General features: G+C 40.0%; 1 protein-coding gene across 2 annotated transcripts; it reads right to left on the bottom strand.

Moving 5' to 3' along the window:
* Positions 1 to 18557: 18557 nt before the first annotated feature.
* On the bottom strand, positions 18558 to 22935 carry FABP5 (fatty acid binding protein 5). Of its 2 annotated transcripts, none has more exons than XM_081258794.1 (4): positions 22781 to 22935; positions 20247 to 20419; positions 19763 to 19864; positions 18558 to 18809 (listed from the first exon to the last, which is right to left on the bottom strand). In XM_081258794.1, exons 1-4 carry the CDS (start codon positions 22857 to 22859, stop codon positions 18756 to 18758), a joined length of 408 nt encoding a protein of 135 aa, XP_081114920.1. In that variant the 5' UTR covers positions 22860 to 22935; the 3' UTR covers positions 18558 to 18755. The 2 variants fall into 2 exon arrangements, with proteins under 2 accessions (XP_081114920.1, XP_081114921.1); XM_081258795.1 differs by lacking the exon at positions 22781 to 22935 and adding an exon at positions 21758 to 21791.
* Positions 22936 to 23631: the final 696 nt, after the last annotated feature.

Genomic DNA, 23631 nt, shown 5'->3' with positions numbered 1-23631 from the left:
AACTACACAGAAGACCTCGGATGCCTAGGAGTCAGAAGACGTGTGTCCAATGTGTAGTTCTGCTAACATCTTTGGACAATGAGCAAACTACTGCAGGTATCATTTCCCCAACACAAAATGAAAAGGTTAGAATTGATCAACCTAGCTTTAAAAAGCCATGACTTGAAAATAATTTTCTAATGTGTCAGCCCCTTCAGCTGAAACTCAAATAAGTAGAATGATAGTGGGTTCCAGTGTCTCATGAGTATCACTATTGCAAAGTAATGCAAAGATTTCCAAAGGCTATTTCAATGTGCTCTTGTGAACCCCATTCCTAAAAGGGGGTGCCTATTGATTTCATACAATGAGTCTAAAGGAACCTCTGGAGGTCAAGTAAGGAAGGGGGTCTGGAAGGAACAAGTTCTGCAGAGTTCAAAGCTACACAGGTTTGCCCCTTTGACAAACCATTTATACACCACAAGATTTCCATTTCATTTTTCCTTGATTTTGTGACTCTTCCTGAACTTTCTAATCTGAATTTGAATCACATGTAAATTGGAGCTAATACGTGAGCCCCAGTCATATAAGATTGCATATGGAAAGTCATATATTCAGGGGCTCATTTTAAGAGAAATTTATTTTTACATCTTTGAGGCATTTGTGTGAATACTTATGACACCTAGTGGTCAAAAACTGGGAAATGAGATATTTAAGGAAGAGGAAGTGGGAATGGCCTGAAAGAGGAAAATCTATAGATAAAGGAAGAACTGCTTTTTAGCAAAACACTTGTCCATAAAGGTGTCTGATTCTGGAATCCTTTATATAAGAAGAATCAACTTAAAGAAAACAGAAAATGCAAAGGGTCACATGATCCTTAAAAATAAAAAGAGTCTAAAGAATCTGGAACTATGCCATCTTCAGAGAATGAAGAAGAATTTCCTCCCTTGGATTCTTCCCATCTAGCAGTTTGAAAAACAATCATTCGAGAACTTCTGTGATGCATGGATGCACACTGGTCCTTAGGACAGTGAACTGACAGGTCAGCATCTTTTCATTTTGTATCGGAACATCTTTTTATTTCCCATGTGTTGATGCAGTCTTTAAAAAATGTTTCCAATAAAAGAAAACTCTAAATTATTCATGTCTACTTTGCAAAATCTTCAAAGAGAAGAGATGTAAAATATGGAATTCCTTTTCAATAAAACCAGTAGCTTACCTTCTCTCTTTAAAAAGTGAGAATCAGGGGCTTCCCTGGTGGAGCAGTGGTTGAGAGTCCGCCTGCCGATGCAGGGAACACGGGTTCGTGCCCCGGTCCGGGAGGATCCCACATGCCGCCGAGCAGCTGGACCCGTCAGCCATGGCCGCTGAGCCTGCGCATCCAGAGCCTATGCTCTGCAACGGGAGAGGCCACAACAGTGAGAGGCCCGCCTACAGCAAAAAAAAAAAAAAAAAAGTGAGAATCAGAAAGATAATGATAATCAGAAGAGAGGACATGCACAGAGTTGGAATGAATTTGAAAAAATAATTCACTGGGGTGGGGGGCAGGCAGGAATGAGCACAATGGGTTACAGGGAAAGCGTCGTTAATAATATTCCTAGAAATTGTTACAAGTGATCACTCCTCTTGGTTCCTCTCTCAACTTTTTAGCATTTCCAAATGAGATCCACCCTAGGAACTTTATCACAGAAGGCCTATCAGCTCTACTATCCACTTTCCTTCATATATTGAATATATTCCATACTTTAAAACAAACCATAACCAATTGCTTAGACTTCTCCTATCTGAAGTATATTCCAAAATATTAGTTGCTCTTATAAAATTTATTTTACAGGCTGTAGGGATAGTGTTGAATGATGTCAGGTAAGTCCCCTCCTTTTGAAAGCAAAGCCCTAAACATTCTGGTATATATGCCTTGCCTAAGAAGGATGATCCCATTAATATATCAATCTAGTTATTAATTTCCATATTTAATTTAGTTTGAAATTTCTCAAGAATTATTTGTTCATTTGGATTTACCTATACTACTGCTTCCCTTCATCATTGTAAATAGCCAAGAACTGAGAGGCTCTGGAGTGCTTTCCAGACACTGAGAATTGTCTGAGAATTGAATTGTTTCCGTAGATAAATATTTCCTATAATTTTGAAGCCAAAAGAGTTTAAATTGGAGTTAGCTGCTTAGTATAGAGAAGGAAAGAAAGGAAAAAATAGAGAGAGAGGAAGGAAAGAAGGAAGGAAGGAAGGAACGAACGAACAAACGAAGGAAAGAAGAAAATAACTTCTTAGAATCCAAATGCCTAGTAAACACGTTTTCAGAAACCGAGGGAAACCAAAATACTCTTTATGCATTGAAGTTTCTCTTGAGATCTTTCTTAGAGCCCTGTCTGGAAGTCAAGTGAATGGGACCTTGCAGAGGCTCTACCATTAAGCCTCTGTGTATCCTTGGACAAGTCACACAAACATTCTGTATCTTCCTCTCTTCATCTTACAATATGGAGATATTTTGCTAGATGATATCTAACTAAGGTCCCCTCTGCTTCAGTATCGATTTTTTAAATAGCTTATTGTATTTACTTTTTCTTATCTTATTTTCTCTGCTAATTAGGCCCCTCAAGTTTCCAGTTCAATACCCTTTGAGATTTGAACCAAGAGAAAAAGAAGAAAACAGAGATAATATCTGTTTTTTCACTGTTATGAGAAATGAGAAAATAGAAAAATATACTGGAAGATTATCTTGGGAAAGAAAGAATTACTGTTTTAAAGCAAAATAAATAAATTGTGAACATAATTTAGGCAGTGACATATAATGTTATTTTTTGTGTTAATTTCAATAATTATGACATTTTTAAATACTATTGGTTTGAAAGTTAGGAATTGGTAATTAGTGTTTTGAAGGTAGGAAGGGAGTAGGCTTAAAAAATTTAAGGGTTCAAAAAGCTAGAAATAGCTTTTAATAATTCTACCTATTTCCAGAGAGAGTCAAATATGTGATATGGGGTTGTATTCTCCTAAGTTTCCTTCCAGCCCTGAAAATCTGAGAGTCTATGTTTGTTTCTCCTGGATTTTTCTACCAGATGGCCTTCCAAGTACCTCCGGGCTTAGAGTTATTTAATTTCATGACTCCTATTTGCTGAAGGAAACCAGAATGTCATCCCAAAGTATGCCTCTTTGACATAAAAATTATTTTGAGCTGAAGGCAATTAAGAAGCAGTAAATGCAGATAAAGTTACCCTCTTTTCTGCCTAAACAAAGGAAATAAATTCTCCTTTCACTGGAGACAGACTCTTAACCCAGAGAAGGCACCAGAAGAATCTGCAAAACAAGCTTGTTAAACTAACTCTTATCTTCCAAGTTACTCCTTCACCATTTACCACCCTTAGCCCAAACCCCTTTTTGTTTTTGTTTTTTTTTAACCAGTAAATTATACACTTTATTTTTTATTTACTTTTTTATTTTTTATTTATTCATTTTATTTATTTATTTTGTCTGCGTTGGGTCTTCGTTGCTGCGCCGGCTTGCTCTAGTTGCAGCGAGCAGGGTCTACTCTTCATTGTGGTGCACGGCTTTCTCATTGCAGTGGCTTCTCTTGTTGCAGAGCACAGGCTCTAGGCACGCAGGCTTCAGCAGTTGCAGTGCCTGTGCTCACTAGTTGCGGTGCGGGCTCTGGGACGCATGGGCTTCAGTAGTTGTGGCTTGCAGGCTCAGTAGTTGTGGCACACGGGCTTAGTTGTTCCACATTATGTGGGATCTTCCCAGACCAGGGATCGAACCTGTGTCCCTTGCATTGGCAGGCGGATTCTTAACCACTGTGCCAGCAGGGAAATACCCAAAACCCCTTTTTCTTGTCAATTCTTTGCAAATTTATTGTTTCTTGATACAAATGCTTCCTGCTCCAATCACTTCTTCCAGCCTTCATTTTCCTGTGCAAGCTCCATGTACATGTAAAAATTCAATACAAATGTATGCTTCTCTCCTGTTCATCTGTCTTTGTCAGTTTAATTTTCAGACCCAGGCAAGGACCTAAGAAGGACGAGAAAAACTTTTTCCTCCCCTATGATACCAACCTACGAGAACAGGAAAGTCCATCAGAGGACTGATGAAGACAGGAAAGTGAGAAGATTTAGGAATAAAGATCATTTTCACTGTTTTTACCATCTTTTACCTGGTGAGGAAATGATGAAGTGTAGGTAGCCTAAAAAGAGTAAGAAATAAGAAAGAGGAGTGTAGACACACTAATACTACCAGGCAATGCCTGGAAAAATATCAGTGTTTTATTTGTTTGTTTTTAGAAGAAACTGTATTTTTTGCACTCTAACTCCTCCCCAAAGGAATGAGTTTGTTCAAGAAACTCATTCGCATGGTGTCAGGTACTATTTGTAAGTGGGTGATGTGGCTTGTATATTTATAGTAGCACTTCTAAGGAAGTGCTGAAGAAAATCCCGTGGCTGAGGAGAGTGTTAGATTGTTTCAGTTCCTGTGATATTTATTTAACATAAACTAAAGTGTGAGAGCACACATACCAGGCACACAACTCAGAGAATACCTGCTACCCTATCCCAGTGGACATTTGTTGTCAGATAAAAAGCCATGGGCTTCCCTAGTGGCGCAGTGGTTGAGAGTCCACCTGCCGATGCAGGGGACACGGGTTCATGCCCCAGTCCAGGAAGATCCCACATGCCGCAGAGCGGCTGGGCCCGTGAGCCATGGCCACTGAGCCTGCGCGTCCGGAGCCTGTGCTCCGCAACAAGAGAGGCCACAACAGTGAGAGGCCCGCGTACTGCAAAAAAAAAAAAAAAAGCCAAAGCTATAGGGCCTACTCGGCTAGTGTTCCTTTTCCAAATAATAAATTTACCATAGAACTAGATTTTTTAAATCTACCAGAAGAGTTTTGAAAGGCAGTGAAAAAATTAATTGAGGAAAGGGAAAAACCCAGGATACGGAGGAATTAAAGAACCTGTATTTTCCCTTTTAAACTAAATTCTTACTACATTAGCCTGCTTTTGTTGAGGCTTATTTCAGGGTCTAGTTCAATACGCTTGACTAGCAGAGAATTAGGAGTTTAAAGAAATCTACACCATGTATATTATTTATGTTTTATACTGTAGTATATGAATTCTGTTCAAAATGATTCTGTGTTTGTTTAGATAGCATCTTTGTTTCCATGTCAGTCTATTATTCTATAAATCTACTGAGGGCAGGGGACATTTCTAACCCCACAGCTGCCTCAAAAAATATCAGTCTATAAAAAAAGTTTCATGCATGCCACCCCATCATTCCATTTTCTCCATCATTTTAGCAGCCAGCAAGAACTTCCCTATTTGATGATATACTACACTACGTGCCTTTGTCAATCTTCTGTAACCCCCAAACCCAGCATATATCTCAACTCTGAGCAAATTGGGCTCCGTGTCTTCCTTCCTTGTAATGAATCTTCCCTTCTGTTACATATTAACATAACAAACTTCCAGGAGCCTACCTCTCATCTGTTTTTCCTTCTCTAAGGCTGCCTTTCTAGAAAGGAATGCTACTGACTTATAGGCCCTTCTGCTTATCCCAGAAACAGTCTTTTTAAAACACATTCTTGTCTCTGTGCATTTGAGTGGTAGGCACTCCACTGTCAAGTAATTCCTTTTAGAAAATGCACTGACTCCCAGGTGACATTAAGTAGAATGCCACGAATTCTCACTCCTAGGGCAAATGATAACGATATATGTATTGGTAAATGGTTATTAGTTTTCTTGGGGAGTTATTATAAAGGATTACATGCAAAATGTATTCATATCCACTCAAAGAATTCCAGCATACTTATTGGAGGGCAGAATAACTTTAAATGTCAGAGAACATAGATAGCATCCATTGAACTTCCTCTACCTTATTATCAAGTAACCTACATCTCTCCTCAGTTCTATTAGGAGCATTTATCATTTCAATCTGTTGATCTGCATTTTGGTACTTAGACTCTGGAGTCTCTTTAAATTAAATAAAGCAAGATAGCCAAGACTTTGGTTATCTATAAAAGCAAAAGACTGAAAACAATCCACGTGACTATTAATAGAGCCTTTTTAAAGTAACTGTGTAATTATTAAAAAGAACAAGGGGGCTTCCCTGGTGGCGCAGTGGTTGAGAGTCCACCTGCTGATGCAGGGGACATGGGTTCGTGCCCTGGTCCGGGAAGATCCCACATGCTGCGGAGCGGCTGGGCCTGTGAGCCATGGCTGTTGAGCCTGCGCGTCCAGAGCCTGTGCTCTGCAACAGGAGAGGCCACAACAGTGAGAGGCCCGCATAACGCAAAAAAAAAAAAAAACAACAAGGCAACTCCAGAGGGGCTGATAAGATCTTTTTCCAAGATTGGCTGTTAAACTAATAAAGAAAAGTACAGAGATGCATATATAATTGTGCCTGCATTTACAGAGAATATTGCTAGAAAGATAAATAAGAAACAGGCTACCATGATAGCCTCTAAATGGGAGACCTGAGTGGCTGGGCACAGGGGTGTAGGGAGACTTATTGTTTACTCAATTGAAACAGAGTCCCCCTAAAACCAAGTTCCCCTGTCAAGTTTATGATTACTCTCTCTATCCAAACCTTTATTCCCTTTCTTGTCCCTTCTGACCTCAATCCTGTGCTAATTGAACACTAATCAACCAGAGTCAGATGACTAAAATTGCTGTTGTTGATACTAAAAATTGCTATTATAGAAATCATTATTAACATACAAACCAGGTTGTTTCTCCAGAGCAAGATGAGCTAACAGACCCCTAGCCATGGACCACGTGGCCAGAGAATCGTAAACCAGAGATGTTCTGACTTCCAAACCTCCAATTAAGAAATGTCACAAAACGATGATTAACCCCAGCTTCTTTGTTCTTCCCCTTTAAAACACTCCCAACTCAATGACCAAGTTGGAGTGGATCTGAAGCTTGTCTCCCACTCCGTTGCTTGGTGCCCTGCAATGAACACTTACTTTGCTACAAACCCACTGTCAAAGTTTGGCTCTCTGCCCAAAAGCCCTTGCTTGGTTACAATATTACCTTTTGAATTTTGTAATATGTGCATTGAATTTATTTACAGATTGTAAATGATTTATTAATTAAAAAACTCATAGGTACGGGAATTAGACTTTGACTAGTGTTCTGATACAGTTGCCAAATAGAATATAGGACACCCAGTTAAATTTGAAATTCAGATAAACCATGTTTAAAATTAAAGACAAGTATGTCCCAAATATTGCATGGGATGTACTCATACATCCCATGTACTAAAAAATGTACTAAAAAAATTGCTGTTTATTCGAAATTCAAATCTAACTGGGTATCTTGTATTTTTATCTGCTCAGTATGGCAACCCTAGGTCCTGATCCCAGCATTTATTTTGTTAGTGACCCTGGAGAGTGAGTTAGGTCAGATTCCTTGAAGCAGAAGAAAGGAGAGGATGAGACCTCAGCTCATCCCGGTTGCGAGGGGGTAGTCAGAGGGCAAGTTCAACTTCAGAGCAAGGGCTTTTGTTCCCCACACCTGCACCGGCATCCCTGTGGGGAACGGAGGGCATCTCCAGCCCTCCTCACTTGCAAGTAAAATGTCTCCAGTAGTCCGAAGAGGACAGTCTGTCCGTGAAGAGCCACAGCTGTGGCTGCTGGAAGTACACGCAGGCTGGGGGAGCGAGAAGGAACTATAGAAGCAGATCCAAAGGAAAAAGAAGAAGTAGGTGACTGGACGTGATGATGAGCAGGGCCTCTCCTATTCCTGCCTCTGTTTCTGAGACCTCCATACTCCTCCTATTGGGTACCCAGTGGTATGTAATGGCTGTTACTCTGTGGTACACAACACACCCTGAAAGACCACACCTCATCTTTGCTTTGCCTTCAAAGGACTGTTCCATGCTCTGTCAGGTTAGCATCTTCCAAGTGAGGTGCTTCATCGTAGGACGAGTGGATCCCAGGTCATGTACACTTTGTCACACCTTATTTACTATAAAGTGGGTCCCTTAATCCAAGGCAATGTTGTTTCAGCAGATCAGACACTCGGTGGGCCCTGAGATAGTGGTGTCAGCTGATACACTACAGCGAGAACAGAAACCCTATATCTGGAATGTACGTGTGTCTGTCAGATCGGGATGGACTGAGCCACAGATCCTGCTGAGGAAGAGCTAGGAACTCCTTGCTGCATACACGTATTGAAACATGGCAGAGAGTTCTGAGTACCTATTCCTGCCTATCAAAGTGCCCCAAATCATGGTTCAAGCAACAATCACTAACAACAATCATTATCTCTCATGGTTTCCATGGGTCGGGAATTCCCCAGGGATCAGCAGGGCTGTTCCGAGTTCTCCAGAAGCAGAAGCAGACCCTGAGGCAAGACTTTTTGAGCAAGTAACTTGCTAAAGGAAGTCGGGAGAGATCTGGAAGGCAAGAAAGGAAAAGAAGCAGGAAGAGGAGGAAACCAAGGCAGGGTGTGATCTCATCAGTTCTGCAGAAGGCTGGCTCCACCTGGTCCACTGTACACCTCTGGAGTGTCCGTTACATCTCAGAGTTGTCCTAACCTGATGCGAGGGGCCTGAGCATTCTCATTCCACAACTGTCAATCATTGGTCCTTTGCCACCCTGGAAAGCAGGGGGTAAACCCCCAGGCATGCCTGGCTCTACTGATGAAGATCCAGTGTCCCCTTCAGATTGCTTTTAAAACTCTTTCTTGATTTGTAAAAAGGAAATAATATTCATATCTATCTTATTTTTTAGGACTAAATGAAATTATGCCTACAAATTTCTTACTTTACTATCTGGTACTATGCAAGAACAGAATTGAAACTCAGTATTTGGAGCAGGAATTATCCAAAAGATACAATTGCTCCCTTAATTATCAAAAGCAAATGTGAGTATCGGGAACTTCTGAATGGATTCGAAGAGTATCACATTAAAGATTTTTAGGGACGCCAGTTGTAGATTCTAGCCCCTCACTACCCTCTTACAAGAACTTATTCTAGATTCTCTGATTTAGCCTACACACCAAGATGCTTTGTGCTGGCTTATGGGGTTTGTTGTTGTTTCTCTTAAGTTGTTGTTAGTAATATTTTACTATATTGGTATAAAATTAACATTCAAACTTATATAGCTATATTTAAGAAAGTAAGCTTTCTATTTTAAAATACATAAATATTGTCATGTTGAATACATTTCTAGACATTCAAAACACTACCTGATGTATAGAAAATCCTTCAAAAAAGAAAGTGTTGAACAAATGAATTACTGAATGTTAGTCATAATAATTGGGGAAAGTGGGGGAAATTACAGATCTATAATCTCTAATCCACAAATCCAAAAGGCTCTGAAAAATGATTTTTTTCATAATTTAGTTGGTGGCAAAACCTAATTGGACCTGAACTCATTTGGCAGCAAAGCCTGAAGCAAACTGACAGAAGGCCGTGCCAAAAAAATATATAGTCTTTATTTATCCCATTTTGTGTTAATATTTACATGTTCCACTGCAGATATATTAATGTGTGTGATTACAGGGTACTGTCCCCAGGTGTCTATGGGAGACATATAATACATGGGTAAATATATGGATATCATATACACACTATATTAACTTTCTAAAATGCAAATCAAATTCTGAATTCAGAGATATATCTGGCCCAAGGGACTGGGACATGAGTGTCTACATTTTGCTATGACTTTACCTCGTGCCACTTGCACTTGTTATTCCTTCTGCTAGAAATACTCTTTCCATTCCTTTCCTGACTGAATCCTTTTCTTCCTTCAGGTTTTGACTTAAATTTCTCCTCCCCAGAGACACGTTATTGGTTCATGTTGTTATTCCCCATCAAGCACGCTGTTTAGTCCTTCACAGCAATTTTGTCAATCTATAATTATTACCTTAGTGTTTTGTTTATTGTCTATCTCTCCCTCCAGACTCTAAACTTCATGAAGTCAGGGACTTTTCACATTTATTCAGTTTTGTATGTCCAGCTCTTAGCACAATGCCTGGCACATTGTAGGGGTTCAACGTACATTTGCTGAATTGAATGAATGAATCAATCAAACAATTAGTCCATTCAGACATGCTAACATTGGGATGGGACTCAAAGACCTGATCTGCTAATTAAGCAAAGCTAATACAATAAAGAAGAACTGACTTGTATGTGAATTTGTTCTTGGTACAAAGAAAATATTTCTCTTAAGTCCAAAAAGAATGACTGCAGGTATACAAATCTATGTATAGTGAAATAAGAGACATGATAGAGAAGATGTGATTCTCTACTTGGCAAATAGTCTGATGACACTTTAATAAAATTATCTCCTGGACATAACTGCCTTCACTGACATTGTGTTGCCTCATTCTAACCTGGTGCCTTATTTCTTATTTTAATATGTGTATTTGTGCCCATGATATGTGGACTTGAAACAACACCATTTTCCCATCAACTGCCCAAACAGAATTGACAGATTTAAATTTTCTGGGGTCCTAGAATTACCACTTATTTCCAGAGTAAAGAATTTAAGTTCTCATCAGAACTCATCATTAATCACTTCAACATGAAATCAGAAGGTTTCGAGATTATCTCATCTGTGTCATGATGATTTCTCCAAGGTTTCTGGGTGTGGTACATACCTTGTAGGAGGATGCACCATATAGGTCAATCTCCAGAACTAGCCATTTTCCAAAAGTCTGCTTGTTCCAGAAAGAGTGGCATTTTTTTTCTTCCTGTGTTTCTGCCCTGTGCAGCTAAGAGAGGAAGCTGAGTTTAGTGGTTAGTGCAATAGCCTGAGTCAGCAACCTTCATTTCTATATTTGGTTATGTGATTTGCTGAAAACCTTTGTCAAACCAACTCTGTCTAAATAATGAAAAAAGTCTTTATTCTCTTATATGTAACTTTTCTGAACTTCTGTGTAAACACTATTTTCATTGCTACTGTTCTGAAACCCTGAAACATATTCCTGGGATTTTTTTCTCATGTATTTCTTTTAGTAATGGTCTGGTTGGAGAATCAATAAACCAACAAAATAACCAAGCAAGAAACAAACTAAACTGAATACTAGGGTCTCGGTGGCATGCCCCATAATTTTCACACAACCTAGAGCCATCCACTCAGATGAGAATGAGAATGGAGGCCCTTGGAATTATGCCCAAGTGAACATCATGGCCTTGTGTAAAGCCCAGCAAATGAGAAAGAGCAAAACTGCCCATCATAAATAACTTTAACTTTTCAATAAGGATGACTTTAGAACCAACATTTCCCTCACTCTAGATTGTTAATTGTGTAAAGGAAAAGATGTGCTCCTTACTAAAACAGTTAAATTGCATCTTGGGGGCAAAATATTTTGTAGGGTAGAAGTTTCCTTAGTCACGTGCTACAGCACTCTACCACTTTGTGAGGTTAGCTTTGTTTGCAGCCTGGCAACTACTTGGCCTGTGTTTTAAGGAAGGCTGAATAAATGCTGTGGGGACCTATCTAAAGGGTAAATACTATTGTAAATATTTTTTAATGATTTTATTACATTAATGTATATGAGTGTTCATTGAACCATTGTTAATAACTGAAACTTTCAAAAACTTAAACATTTATCAATAGAAAATTGATAAAATAAATGAGTTGAAGTAAAGTTTAATACTGTGAGGTTTAAAAAATGTGAATCTATATTTGTTTGAGTTTTAAAAAAAACAAGTAAGCCAACAGAATACTGTGTTTTATGATCCCATGTATAAAATCTTTGGGGCCTATATGCACATAAATTTATAAAGAATTATTTCAATGCCTCATAACCAAATACTAATATTGATTTTCTATGGAAGTGAGGCTTCCAGGACTATTTATTTTCCTATTTGTACTTTTCTGCAGTATTTTCTAATATACTATTTATTTATCATTAAAAATACAGAGCAATTTGCATTAGGTTTTTGCATTTTTCTTATTACAGACATATAAGCAAGTAAATAAGAAATTAAACATCACCCCAATCCCAAGAGATAACCACTGTTAAAATTTTTCTATATTTTTCTACATGTATGCACATAATGTTACACAAATGGGATGTGTACATAATTTAAAAATTTTTTATTTTATATTAAACTATAGTTGATTAACAATGTTATGTTAGTTTCAGGTGTACAGCAAAGTGATTCAGTTATACATATATATATATCTATTCTTTTTCAAACTCTTTCCCATTTAGGTTATTACAGAATATTGAGCAGAGTTCCCTGTGCTATACAGTAAGTCTGTGTTGGTTGTCTATTTCAAAAATAGTAGTATGTATATGTCAATCTCAAACTCCCCTACATAATATTTTATAGTCAGGATTTTTTTTCACCTTAGAGCATATTATGAGACTTCTTCCAAGCTCTTGCTAGTCTTTTTACTTTTTTAAATGCCTGTTAGTGTTTTATTGTATGGACACATCATGATTAGTTAACCAGTCCTCAATTTCTAGAAAGTTATGTGCGTTCCAATTTTCTGCTAATATAAATAGCACTTGGATGAACATCCTTGCAACAAAATTTTCAACCATTAGGAACTCTTTTTCTAAGACAATGGAAGATAAAATCAGCCTGTCTACCATCAGACAAAGGTCAGTTGTTCTCTTTGTTGCCAAAAGTACAGCTCAGCCTCTCAGCCACTTCTTCTGGATCCACAAATAAATGCTTCAGGGCAAAACCAGCCCTATTAGCTGAACTTGTATCTCTGGATTCCCAGATCTATGCCAAGTAATTTCTCAGTATTTTATTAGCTCCTTGTCACTTTAAGGAAATTTAAATATATATATATATATATATATATATATATATATATATATATATATATATAGTCCAGTATTTTCAGTTGTTTTTAGTAAGAAGAATTTCCAAATATCAAGTTTTCCATTACCAAGAGCGAAACTAGGGTATTTTTTAAAGTGCTCTGGCATTTCCTACTTGAGACCCTCCATGGTTTCCCTTGCCCTTCAGACAAACCCAAATCCCTAACTAGAAGTACCAGGTCCCACAGGCTCTGCTTCCTACTCAGATATCAGACTGCATCTTGTCCCACATTGCTTCTGTGTCCATCAGCTTCTGTCACTCTGCCCCCTGTCTGCTCCACAAAGAGTTTTTGCAGTTGCCCTCCTCTGCCTGGAACACTATGCCGCCAGACGTTACTTGCCTACCTTCTGCTCCTGATTCAGGTTTGGGTTCAAACAATACCTCCCCTGGGAAGCCTTCCTGGTCGGCCCATATAAAGTGTCTTCAACCCTACTCACTCTTTCTCATACTACTTGGTTTCATTTTTTTCTTGCTGCATTTATCACTCTATGCCACTTGTTTTAACTGTGTGTATTCTATCTTTTCTCACCAGGATGTCAGTTCCATGAAGAGGACCCTGACCCTGCTCTATCTCGTTCCTCATATCATGCGTCACAAGCCCTTTTAAAAAGAGCTCTGTAAAAAGTATTATTATTTCCTTTTCATACATTTTCAAAGCGTGCAGTGTGGGAGGAGGAGCCTGGGAGGAGATGGACTTGTTCCTAAGTAAATGTCCACGTGTAATCTGGTGACAAGAGCCTGACGGGCCAGATGTCATAAGACAAGTTATTTTCCAGTTTTTGTGGGACCAGTGATGTGTCATCCCACCCTGCCTTTCACAATATTTCAAAATATGTGTCACTCAGCTTTTTAAACCACTTCACCATCTGCATCAGTTCTTCCTACTAACCCACATCACATGTGACCCACCAAACAGTAGTGAATTCTAAGAGGGCAACAAGAAAAAAGAAGAAGTGTGAGTACATGGAACCCAGGGAAAATCTATAATTATTCTCATAAACTTAAAAGTGAATTTTACTTTGCTAATAGGTTCATCTGTACCATTTTAATAGAGACACAGACGTAGAGAACAAACGTATAAACACCAAGGGTGGAGAGGAGGGGGTGGGATGAAGTGGGAGATTGGGATTGATATATACACACTACTATGCCTAAAATAGATAACTAATGAGAACCTGTTGTATAACACAGGGAACTCTACTCAGTGCTCTGTGGTGACCTAAATGGGAAGGAAATCCAAAAAAGAAGGAATATATGTATACATATAGCTGATTCACTTCTCTGTAAGCAATTATACCTCAATTTTTAAAAAATAGAAAAAAAGTGAATTTTAAATACAATATTAATAATCATTAATTAATAAGCAGCAAGAATTGAGTAAGAGCCTCAACTGACCTAGCAAAACTAAAATCTAGGTGCTAAAAACATGGTTCTCAATCATTTTATGGTCCTAGAATAATTTCAAATACCAGAATTTTGAGAAAACAGTTGATGAGATTAAGACTCAAGAAACCACTAAATTAGCAATAAATGAAACATAATTATACTAGCATAGAGAAAAGCCACATATTGCCTAGAAAGACGTCACAGGTGTGATGCGCCAATAACCCTGCATCCTTAGGCACTCATTCTGCTTGAAGAGAACAGTCAATGCCCTCGCAGCACTCAAGGACATAATCTGAAAGTTGTCATCTCTTGCCTGTACATTTTTCTTTGGTGAGAATTTGACTTATGTTAAATCATTTGACTTGTGGTAAATTGTATCTAATCTGGACCACGCTCCACAAACAACTCAGGTCAAGTTCTGTTTGACAGACATTGCCTGTTGGCAGAATACTCAGCTGCAGTAAAATAAGATTTAAATGTTGATCACAATCGGGCAGCCTAGTTCCTGGTGAGGCAGAGTGTCACAGCATGCCAGTTCAGAAACTAGACTGAGTTCCTTACTTCCTATTTCAAACATTCATATTCTACAGTCATCAAGTACACTACCTCTGGGGTAAGTAAATGACCTAATTAAGTTGAATGATTTGTACAAAGGTAAGAAATATGGTTTAAAAAAATAACATAAATTGAAGCAAAATCATAAAGGGTCTTAAATAATATTAAAATATGTTAAATAGCCACAGAAGAGCCATTAATTTATTAATGAATTTATTCATTTAACAGATATTTATTGAGCATCTTCTATGTGCTAGGTTGTTTCCTAGGTGAGTGATAGAGAATGCGATAAAAACAAAGCCCCTTCTTCATAGAGCTTACTTTCCAGGGAGAGAGACAGATAATAACCACAAAAAAAAAATTTTTTTTAACCGAAAAACAAAGTAAACATATAGTTAGTCAGGACTGGTGATAAGGGCAAGGGCAGCATAGGGGAATACAGAGTATGCGGGAGGGGTGGTAGCAAATATACACTCTGGGGATGACTCACTGCTAGGGTGACATTTGAGAAGAGACTTAAAGGAAGTGAGAAAGCAGAGAAAGCCTGGGCAGCAGATTTCAGAAGGTAGATTGTTCCAGGCAGTGGCAACAATAGGTGCAAAGGCCCTGAGGCAGGAGCACAGCTGTGTCAACAGTGGTCTACTGGAAGGGAATATTTGCTAAGAGAGTGAAAGGAGAAAAAATGAGGAGTGGCAAGATCATGTAAGACCTCTGCAAATACTTTGGCTTCTACTCTGAAATGAGAAGCCAGTGGAGGATTCTCACCAGAGGAGTGACATGTTTAAATGTGTATTTTAAAATGATAGCTCTGGAAGAATAAAAATGCAAACAGGGAGATCAGGGGAGAGAGAACGGTGGAGTCTGAATCACGGTGGTATCTGTGGAAGAGGTGAGAAGTACTTGAATTCTAGATACTTTCTGAGAGTAAAGCTGAAATCATTTGCTAGTGGATTAGCTATAGCATGGGAAAGAAAGAAAGGAATTAAAGATGACTCCAAAGCATTTAGCTAGAGATCTAGAAAAATAACATTCCCATGGATTGAGATGAACAATACCACAAGAGGAATAGGTTTGGAACCAAATAAGAAACCTGATTTTGGAAAACATGAGGTTACCATTCTGTGCTGTCCAAATCAGCAGTTACTGACCATATGTATTTAAATTTACATTTTAATTAATGAAAATTAAATAAAATTTAAAATTCAATTCCTCGGTTGCACTCGCCGTATTTAAAGTACTCCATACCCACCTAGACGGGGCTAGTGCCGATGTGTTGAATAGTGCAGATGATACACTGCATTTCCATCACTGCAGAAAGTTCTGTTGGGCAGTACTGGAGAGACATTAAGCCTTTACTATGTGCTGGGCCCTATGTGAAGTGCTTTACCTACGTTATCTCATTTAACATTTAAAACAACTCTACAAGTCAGGCAATGTTGTATCTTTTACAAACGGTATAACTACAGTTCAGAGGAGTTAAGTAACCCTGCCCTAAGTCACACAATTCTTAAAAGGGTAGAGCCAGAATTGGATTCCAGTATTGTCTACTTCCAAAGCCCAAACACTTAAATCATCACACTAAATTTTAGAGAGATTAAACCAGTTTGAAATTAAATGTGACATCTATAGGGAAATGTCCAATAAGTTACCAGCAATAAAGTGCTGAAGCATAGAGAAGAAAACAGGAGATCTGATAGACCTGGGTGAAACTCAGGGAGTGAAACTTCCAATACATGCAGTGTGTTGTAGAACTAAACAGAATACATTCTAACATACTACCAGTTAAGAGAAAATAAAAATAGTCAATGAAGGCACTAGTTTATACCTTTTGATAAGGGGTGAATTGATGTTAAGGATTGCTTAGCAGAAAGAAGGGTTTGATTGACACTAGATAAGATGAAGTTGAGCTACATTTGTTCTTGTTCTACCCACTGTTTCTCAACTAGGTATGCTACCATACCCTTAGAAGACATCTGGAAATGTATAGGGTGTTTGGGGTAGACTGATGGGTGCCATGGGCATTTTGTGGCAATGATCTTAGGACACCGACTTGCCACAGCTGAGCACAATGAAGAAAAGTTCTCTCACCCAAAATGTCAACAACTCCCCCCATGGAAGAAACATGGGTCTACCCTTCCTCTAGTAATACTCCACTGTCCATAAACTGAAGCAATACAGACATTAGAACATGGTACTGGTTGCACAGGTTTTAGTCAGATGAACTTGTGCTCCAATCTGTTCTGACTCGTACTAGCTGTATGGCTTGGTATCATTACCTAGACCCTGAGACTTAGTTTCCTCATCTGAGTAATGCAGAAAACAATTGTTAATACACATCATTTAGGGTGGTTCTGAGAATTATAAAACTCTTAAAAGTATTTGGCCCAGTGTTTGGTTCAGGGAGTCATATAAATGTACACTATTATTAGAACGGGAAAAGGGGGATGAAAGAGGAACTCTAGTATGGAGACGAAAATACACAAGATGAAATTCAAATAGAAAAGGAAGTCTAGAACAGCACTGTCCAACTAAAAATATGGACCAAAAAAAAAAAAAAGGCCAGCACATGTAATTTTTTTTAGCACATGTAATTTTTAGGTATTACCTAGCCACATTAAAAAAGACAAGAAACAGGTAAAATTATTTGATTAATATACAATATTTAGGTAACCAACTGTATCCAAAAATATGATTTCAACATGTAATCAATATAAAAAAAAATCAGAGGTGTTTTCCTTTTTCTTTTTTTTGGTATAAAGTTCTTTAAATCTTATGTGTATTTTACTTACCCAGTGCTCATCAGCCACCTGGGGCTACAGCTATATATTGGACAACACAGAGCTAGGGTATCAGTGAGTCCAACTCTTTCATTGACTGCTAGCTTTCAGTAATTAAAGATTCTTGCCAGCTAATATTTCAGTGCATAGAGAGTAGTTTCAGAAAAGTCTTAGTTATTACATTTAGGTACTTTAAACTCAAGATCTTTATACCACTGAGAAGAGGCAGTGCTGTAGAATGATTGACCAGTAATGAGTGGACTCCACGAGTTGTAGGTTCCCACTCCAACTCTCCTGCTTCCTATGTCCTTGAACAAGTTAGGTAGTCAAAAACCTATTTTCTTATTTGCAGCATAGAGATAATGTTACTAGCTCCCCTAAGTATTGCTCTGAGGATCATATACATAGTTTTAGCCCAGTGCCTATAGGAATTTCTCCAAATGTGAATGCAGATATTTGTTATTTGGCTTGAGAAATAGGACAGGAGTCACTAGAATTCTAGTTATTCTTTATATATACACACAAGTATTTCATTCAGAGCTCAATTACTTTTACGGCTTTTGTTAATGACCACACTATGTGCTTTCAAAGCTGAGTGTTTCTTGTCACAGTGAGTGCAATGATTTGTCCTTGTGTTCAGATATACCTTAACCTCTGGAAGATTGCCTGGCACATGGTAGGTCCTCAGAAAGTTTATTAAATGAATTTCTGGCTCAGAATTCCTGAGTAATAGTTATAAGCACGCTATTAAAAGTATGATTATTAGTCAATGATGCTGATTTAACCTTTATTCTAATATTTAAATTATAAAGTTTATTTATGTAGCTATTTTTCAATGAGAACAGTCTCTGCCACAAATTTAAGATCCTTGAGTTGATACAAAGTTCAAATAGCATAGGGCAAGATTAATGATTGGTAGTTTATTTGCCACAGAAGTAGCTCTACATATAAATTACTAAAATATAATCTCAATATGGTAACCTCAATGCTACCCCAGAATTTATTCCATTCATAAATGTTAAAACTCATCACTAAATTCCTATAAAGCTTAAAAAAAACATGCAAAACTGGTATAGCACAAACAGATTTATTTACTAACCAAAGAGATGATCCTAATTAAACCAACACTTTGAAATAGTTAAAGTAAAATGTTTGTGATAAAGATAATTGAACACAGTAATGAAAAAAAAAGCAGTATGGAGATTTGCTCATTGAACTGAGCTTGTTCATCCTCTCAGCTTCCTATCCGAAATGATGATGAAATTTTTACTCTACTTTTTCATAGACCCGAGTACAGGTGACATTGTTCATGGTACATACCTAGGAGAAAGAGTGATATTAGAAGAGTCAGGTTAGTCTTACATCACAGAGCAATGGTGATAGTTAAATGCTAGGAACACAATCCTACAAAACGTTGTAACCTACTTCATAGACGAAGAAAATGCACTTTAGGATTCCTGGGTTTGAAAAGCTAGAACCTGTTACTTTGCTTATGACGTGCATATGCTTAACTGAAAACTAAATATTGATTTGCAATATCTAAACTATTCATTCAGTCTCAGCAAATACTGTTCCTCATATTCAAGAAGCAGAAAAACGTATGCCTAAGAATATATAGACATTTTTTTACAAATTGAAGGTTTGTGGCAACCCTGCATTGAGCAAGTCTATTGGCGCCATTTTTCCAACATCATTTGCTCACTTCCTGTCTCTGTGTCACATGTTAGTAATTCTCACAATATTTCAAACTTTTTCATTATTATTATATTGGTTTTGGTGATCAGTGATTAGTGATCTTTGGTATTACTATTGTAATTTGGGGGCAGTTATTAGCAATAAAGTATTTTTTTAATTGAGGTATGTATATTGTTTTTTCAGACATAAGGCTATTGCACACTTAACATAATAGTATAAACATAACTTATATGCACTGGGAAACCAAAAAATTCACATGACTCACTTTATTGTGATACTCAGTTTATTGCGGTGGTCTGGAATCGAACCTGCGATATCTCTGAAGTGTGCCTGAACTGTAAATGTAGCAGCAGAGCATGGACTAAACCCAGCTCCTGCTACATCCTCTAGTTCATCATCTCACTTCTCTATCTCTACAAAGGGCTTTCTTAGTTATTAGTGTTTTGTATTTACCTTGTTACTTTGCAGTGTTTTTCTTTCCAAACCTAGTTCTGCTCATGATCAGTGATACAGAACACCTATGTGAACTATGAGTTCAAACAAGAAGCCCAATAAGATATAAGATGTCAGACACTTACCACCACTAATTTTCCATCTTCCACTTTTCTTGTTATTATGCTTTCCTTTCCATCCCATTCCTGATGTTGAACCAATGCGCCATCTGTAAAGTTGCAGACAGTCTGCCAAAATAAAGTATACTTTTTAATCTTCCAAAGCACAATAAAAGAGAGTTTCTGTGACTCATAACCTCCTTAACCAACATTTTTTCATCTTTTCCCTTCTGAGTCTACTTCATTAGCCCATAATGATTTCATTCATAATACAGTTTATGCTTTTCAATCTAGATGCACATAAGGGATACGCACTCTTTCTTGTGTCCCTTAAACTATTTTTACAAAATAGACTCTGTTGTGAAGCTGGTACTTTCACTAATTTGTCACAACTCAATTCATAAAACAACTTGTGGCTTTTTCATTAAGTTCTTGCCTGGAAGCAGTAAGACTGTTATTAAGAGAATCTATCATTCTAGAAGCTTCTGTGATATTATAAGTTAGGACTGACCTGAGTTTTTCTGCCATCAGCTGTAGTCTCTTCAAACTTCTCTCCCAGGTTGCAGGAAAACTGTGTTGTTTTCAAAGTGCTCTCAGTTTTTATGGTGAGGTTTTTGCCGTCGGAAGTGATGATACAGTTCGGTTTGGCTATTGCACCCATTTTTCGCAGAGCTAGCCCCACTCCTGCAGAATGTTATATCATGTTAAACAACAGGAGGACCAAAGTTATAGTTTACATAATAAAAGCAGCAATTCAATTGTAATCACTGTGCTGTGCATATTTTCACCTATTCACTTATCAATAACAACCGTGAACACATATTTTGTGCTCATACTTGACATATATTATTCATGGCAGCCTTATGACAACCTTGTGGAAGGTGAATACACTGTCTCCATTTTACAGATGAGAAGGTGAGGCACTGATGTAATTTACTCAAGCTCATTCAGCTAGGGAGGGAGGGGGCTGTGAACCCACAATGCAGGCAGGCCGTGGGCCTCCAAATAGCTCAGCCACCACGCTCTGCTGGCTTTCAGAAAGTTAGGGAAGATATCCGAACTACAATTTCCTCAGTTCTGCTAACCATTGTATTCTATGACTCCAGCACACAGTCTGGCACATAAAAGGCCCCTGATAAATATTTGATTAGCAGACTATACAAAATCAACATTGATCCTGAGATACGCAAATTACACAAAGTTTTAAGAGTTAACTGCACAATCATAATGCTGGCAAACAGGAAAAATCTTATCCTCAAACAGAGTAAATATTTCAGAGCTGTTAACTCAATTACTGTATTGATATATTTAATTTATAATCTGTGTATTTCCCCTTAATGTTAACATTTAGTAGGAAACTTAGTTCTAGGCAAAATCTCGGTTTCACAAATGAGGAGATTACAACCTAAACAGAGTAACTGACTTGATGATGAACACTCAGCCAGGCTTGAAATGTCCCTGTGAAGACTTCTCTTTGGCCAGCTCAAGGCTGGTGCCTTGTTTCGTTAGAGTCATTAGTTATTCTCACTTTGGACAAATAAAGGGCTCTGCTCTTCCTACACCTTGATTGCTTTCTAATGAATTGAGTCTTGACAACCTTCATGACTCCAGAACTCTGGAAACCAGCCATCTGATAAACACATTCGCTTTCAATGGGCAGAGAAACAGCCTTCTCCGGTCCTCACACATGTGAACAAACACAAATGTGTTTCTTCGATTTGAGTACGTTAGGTGGCTTTACTCACAGGCTCGTAAAGACACTCAAGAGTCACCACAGAACCAGCCTTAAGCAGCCACTGTCTTGCATAAAGGTTAGTGAAGGTGTGTTTCTGCAGTACCTCAGGGCCTAGGTCTTTGTAGCGACTTCTGCACCAGAAAGCAGTCATGTTAACATTTGTGGGAGGGCGGCTTCTAAAGCATCCCCCAGTCCCAGCAGTTGTCTCAGATAGGATCTTTGCCATGCTTCACCATCCCACTTCCTAGGGGCGTGTGACAAAGGTTCATCTTTGTTTGCCAGTCTACCCAGTGTCTCAACCAGCATTCAATCGTTGTCACCGGCTCAGGAAAAAGACAGGAGAAAATTCAGCACTATTTTGAGTGACAACTTGAATCTTCCTACAGAGACTCATCCTTCCTTGGAAGGCTTTTAATAAGTCAAGTGCCTTCTGCAAAGCCACAGCCATCTTGGATGTGGTAGGAAAGCAGCCGCAGGAGAGACCGGCAGTTTCTGACCGCGGTTTCCCAACAAAGCCTCCCTGCCCTCCACGCTCTAGATGCAGAGGCCAGGGCCGCGCTGCACTGCCTCCCCATCCCCGGGCACAGTCAACCTCACTGCGCTCCTCCCACAGGCCACCCGCCAACAGGACAGCGCCGCCAGTGCCACGCCTCTGAGCGCCGCTCTGGGGCGCGGAGGCGAGGATGCCCCGATGCTCCCCGGGGAGCTGTGCCAACCCAAAGGGCCCGGCGCACCCGGAGAGGGTGGGTGGGTGGGACCGCGGGTAGGGGAGATGCAGCCGAGAGCGGAATGGAAGCTGAAGCAGTAGCCCGGTTCAGACCCTCTAAAGGGTGTCTGCTAGAAACCGCGTCCCCATGGAGAAGAGGGAGGGGACCCCGCGCGCCATCTAGGAACAAAGATGCGGCAGTGTGGGCAAGGCGAATGGGTGGGGCCACGACGGAGCGAGTGCGAGTGGGAGGACGGGGGCAGGATTAGGGAGGACGAGTGGTGGAGGAAGAAAAATAGGGAAAGTTAAGAGGGTTGCCTGGAGGGGTCGAAAGAAGTGAAGTTTGGGGTGGGAGGGGGGGTGAGCGCGCTAAAGGCAGGGAGCAAGTGCGGTGGCGCCCAGGGGAAAGCAGCAGAGAGCGGGGCAGACCGAGAGGCCCACGCTCTCCCCGCCGCTCGCCCGTGACGGAGGTGGAAGAGGATAACGGGGTCGGGGATAGGCAGCCAAGCACGCCCAGCCTCTGAGCCCAGCGCGCCGAAGGGGACCTAGGGACAGACAGACATACACGTGCCACGTTGCAGCGCCGCATGCTGGGGAACCTCACCTACTTCCTTCATGTATTCGTCAAAGCCTTTGCTCTCTACTAAGCACCATTTTCCTACCAGCTGCTGAATGGTGGCCATGGTGGGCGCGGGCGGGCGGGCGAGCGTGCAGAGAAAGCGAAGGAGGGTCGGGCGCCGGGAACCTGGCGTGCGGACGCCAGGCCACCGCAGCTGCTTTATAAAGGCGGAGCGCGCGCAGGGCGGCGCCCGGCGGCCAATGAGAGGAGCGCCTCGCCCGCCCGCCCTCCCGCCCCCCGCCTCCGGGCCTCGCTCCGGGGGTCCAGACAGGCAAACCCGCTCCACCTGCTCCGGCCGCGAGGACTCCTCCGGCGCCTCCTGCAAGCAGGGACTCGCCCGGCGCGCCCCACGCCACACCGGACGCCAGCCCCTGCACGTTCCCGCGCCTCCTTACGCCCAGGAAGCCAGAGGGGCTACCGGCGGACCTGGCCCAACGATCCCACGTCAAGCTGCCGCCCCTCTTCCGTTCAAAACACCCCCAAAGAATCGATTAGCCTTCGCTCCGCTCCAATGGCAGGAATTGATTGATCGGTAGTTTGATTGATCGATTGATAAACTTCTTGGCCTCACTAGTCGCTGCTCGCAGACAGGGGGCAAACCCTCATCCCACACCCTCCTGAGACAACCCGTTCTCCCCACCCTCAGGCCACTCCCGGACCAAATGGGGCCTCGGGATGTGTGTATACCTGAGTTGAGTTAGACCATTTTATCAGAAAGTGCTGGGTGGATGGAGATGTCCCAGGAAGTTGGTTTTCCAAACTCAGACTCTGTAGCAGGTATCAGCTTAAGTGACTGCCACTGCTACTAAATGTTCTCATTCAAGTATGTTTTATTA

Source organism: Mesoplodon bidens, assembly GCF_964165515.1.
Source record: "Mesoplodon bidens genome assembly, chromosome: 16".
Classification (NCBI taxonomy): domain Eukaryota; kingdom Metazoa; phylum Chordata; class Mammalia; order Artiodactyla; family Ziphiidae; genus Mesoplodon; species Mesoplodon bidens.
Note: the sequence above shows the minus strand (reverse complement) of the source record. Positions and strands in the feature narration are given on the sequence as shown.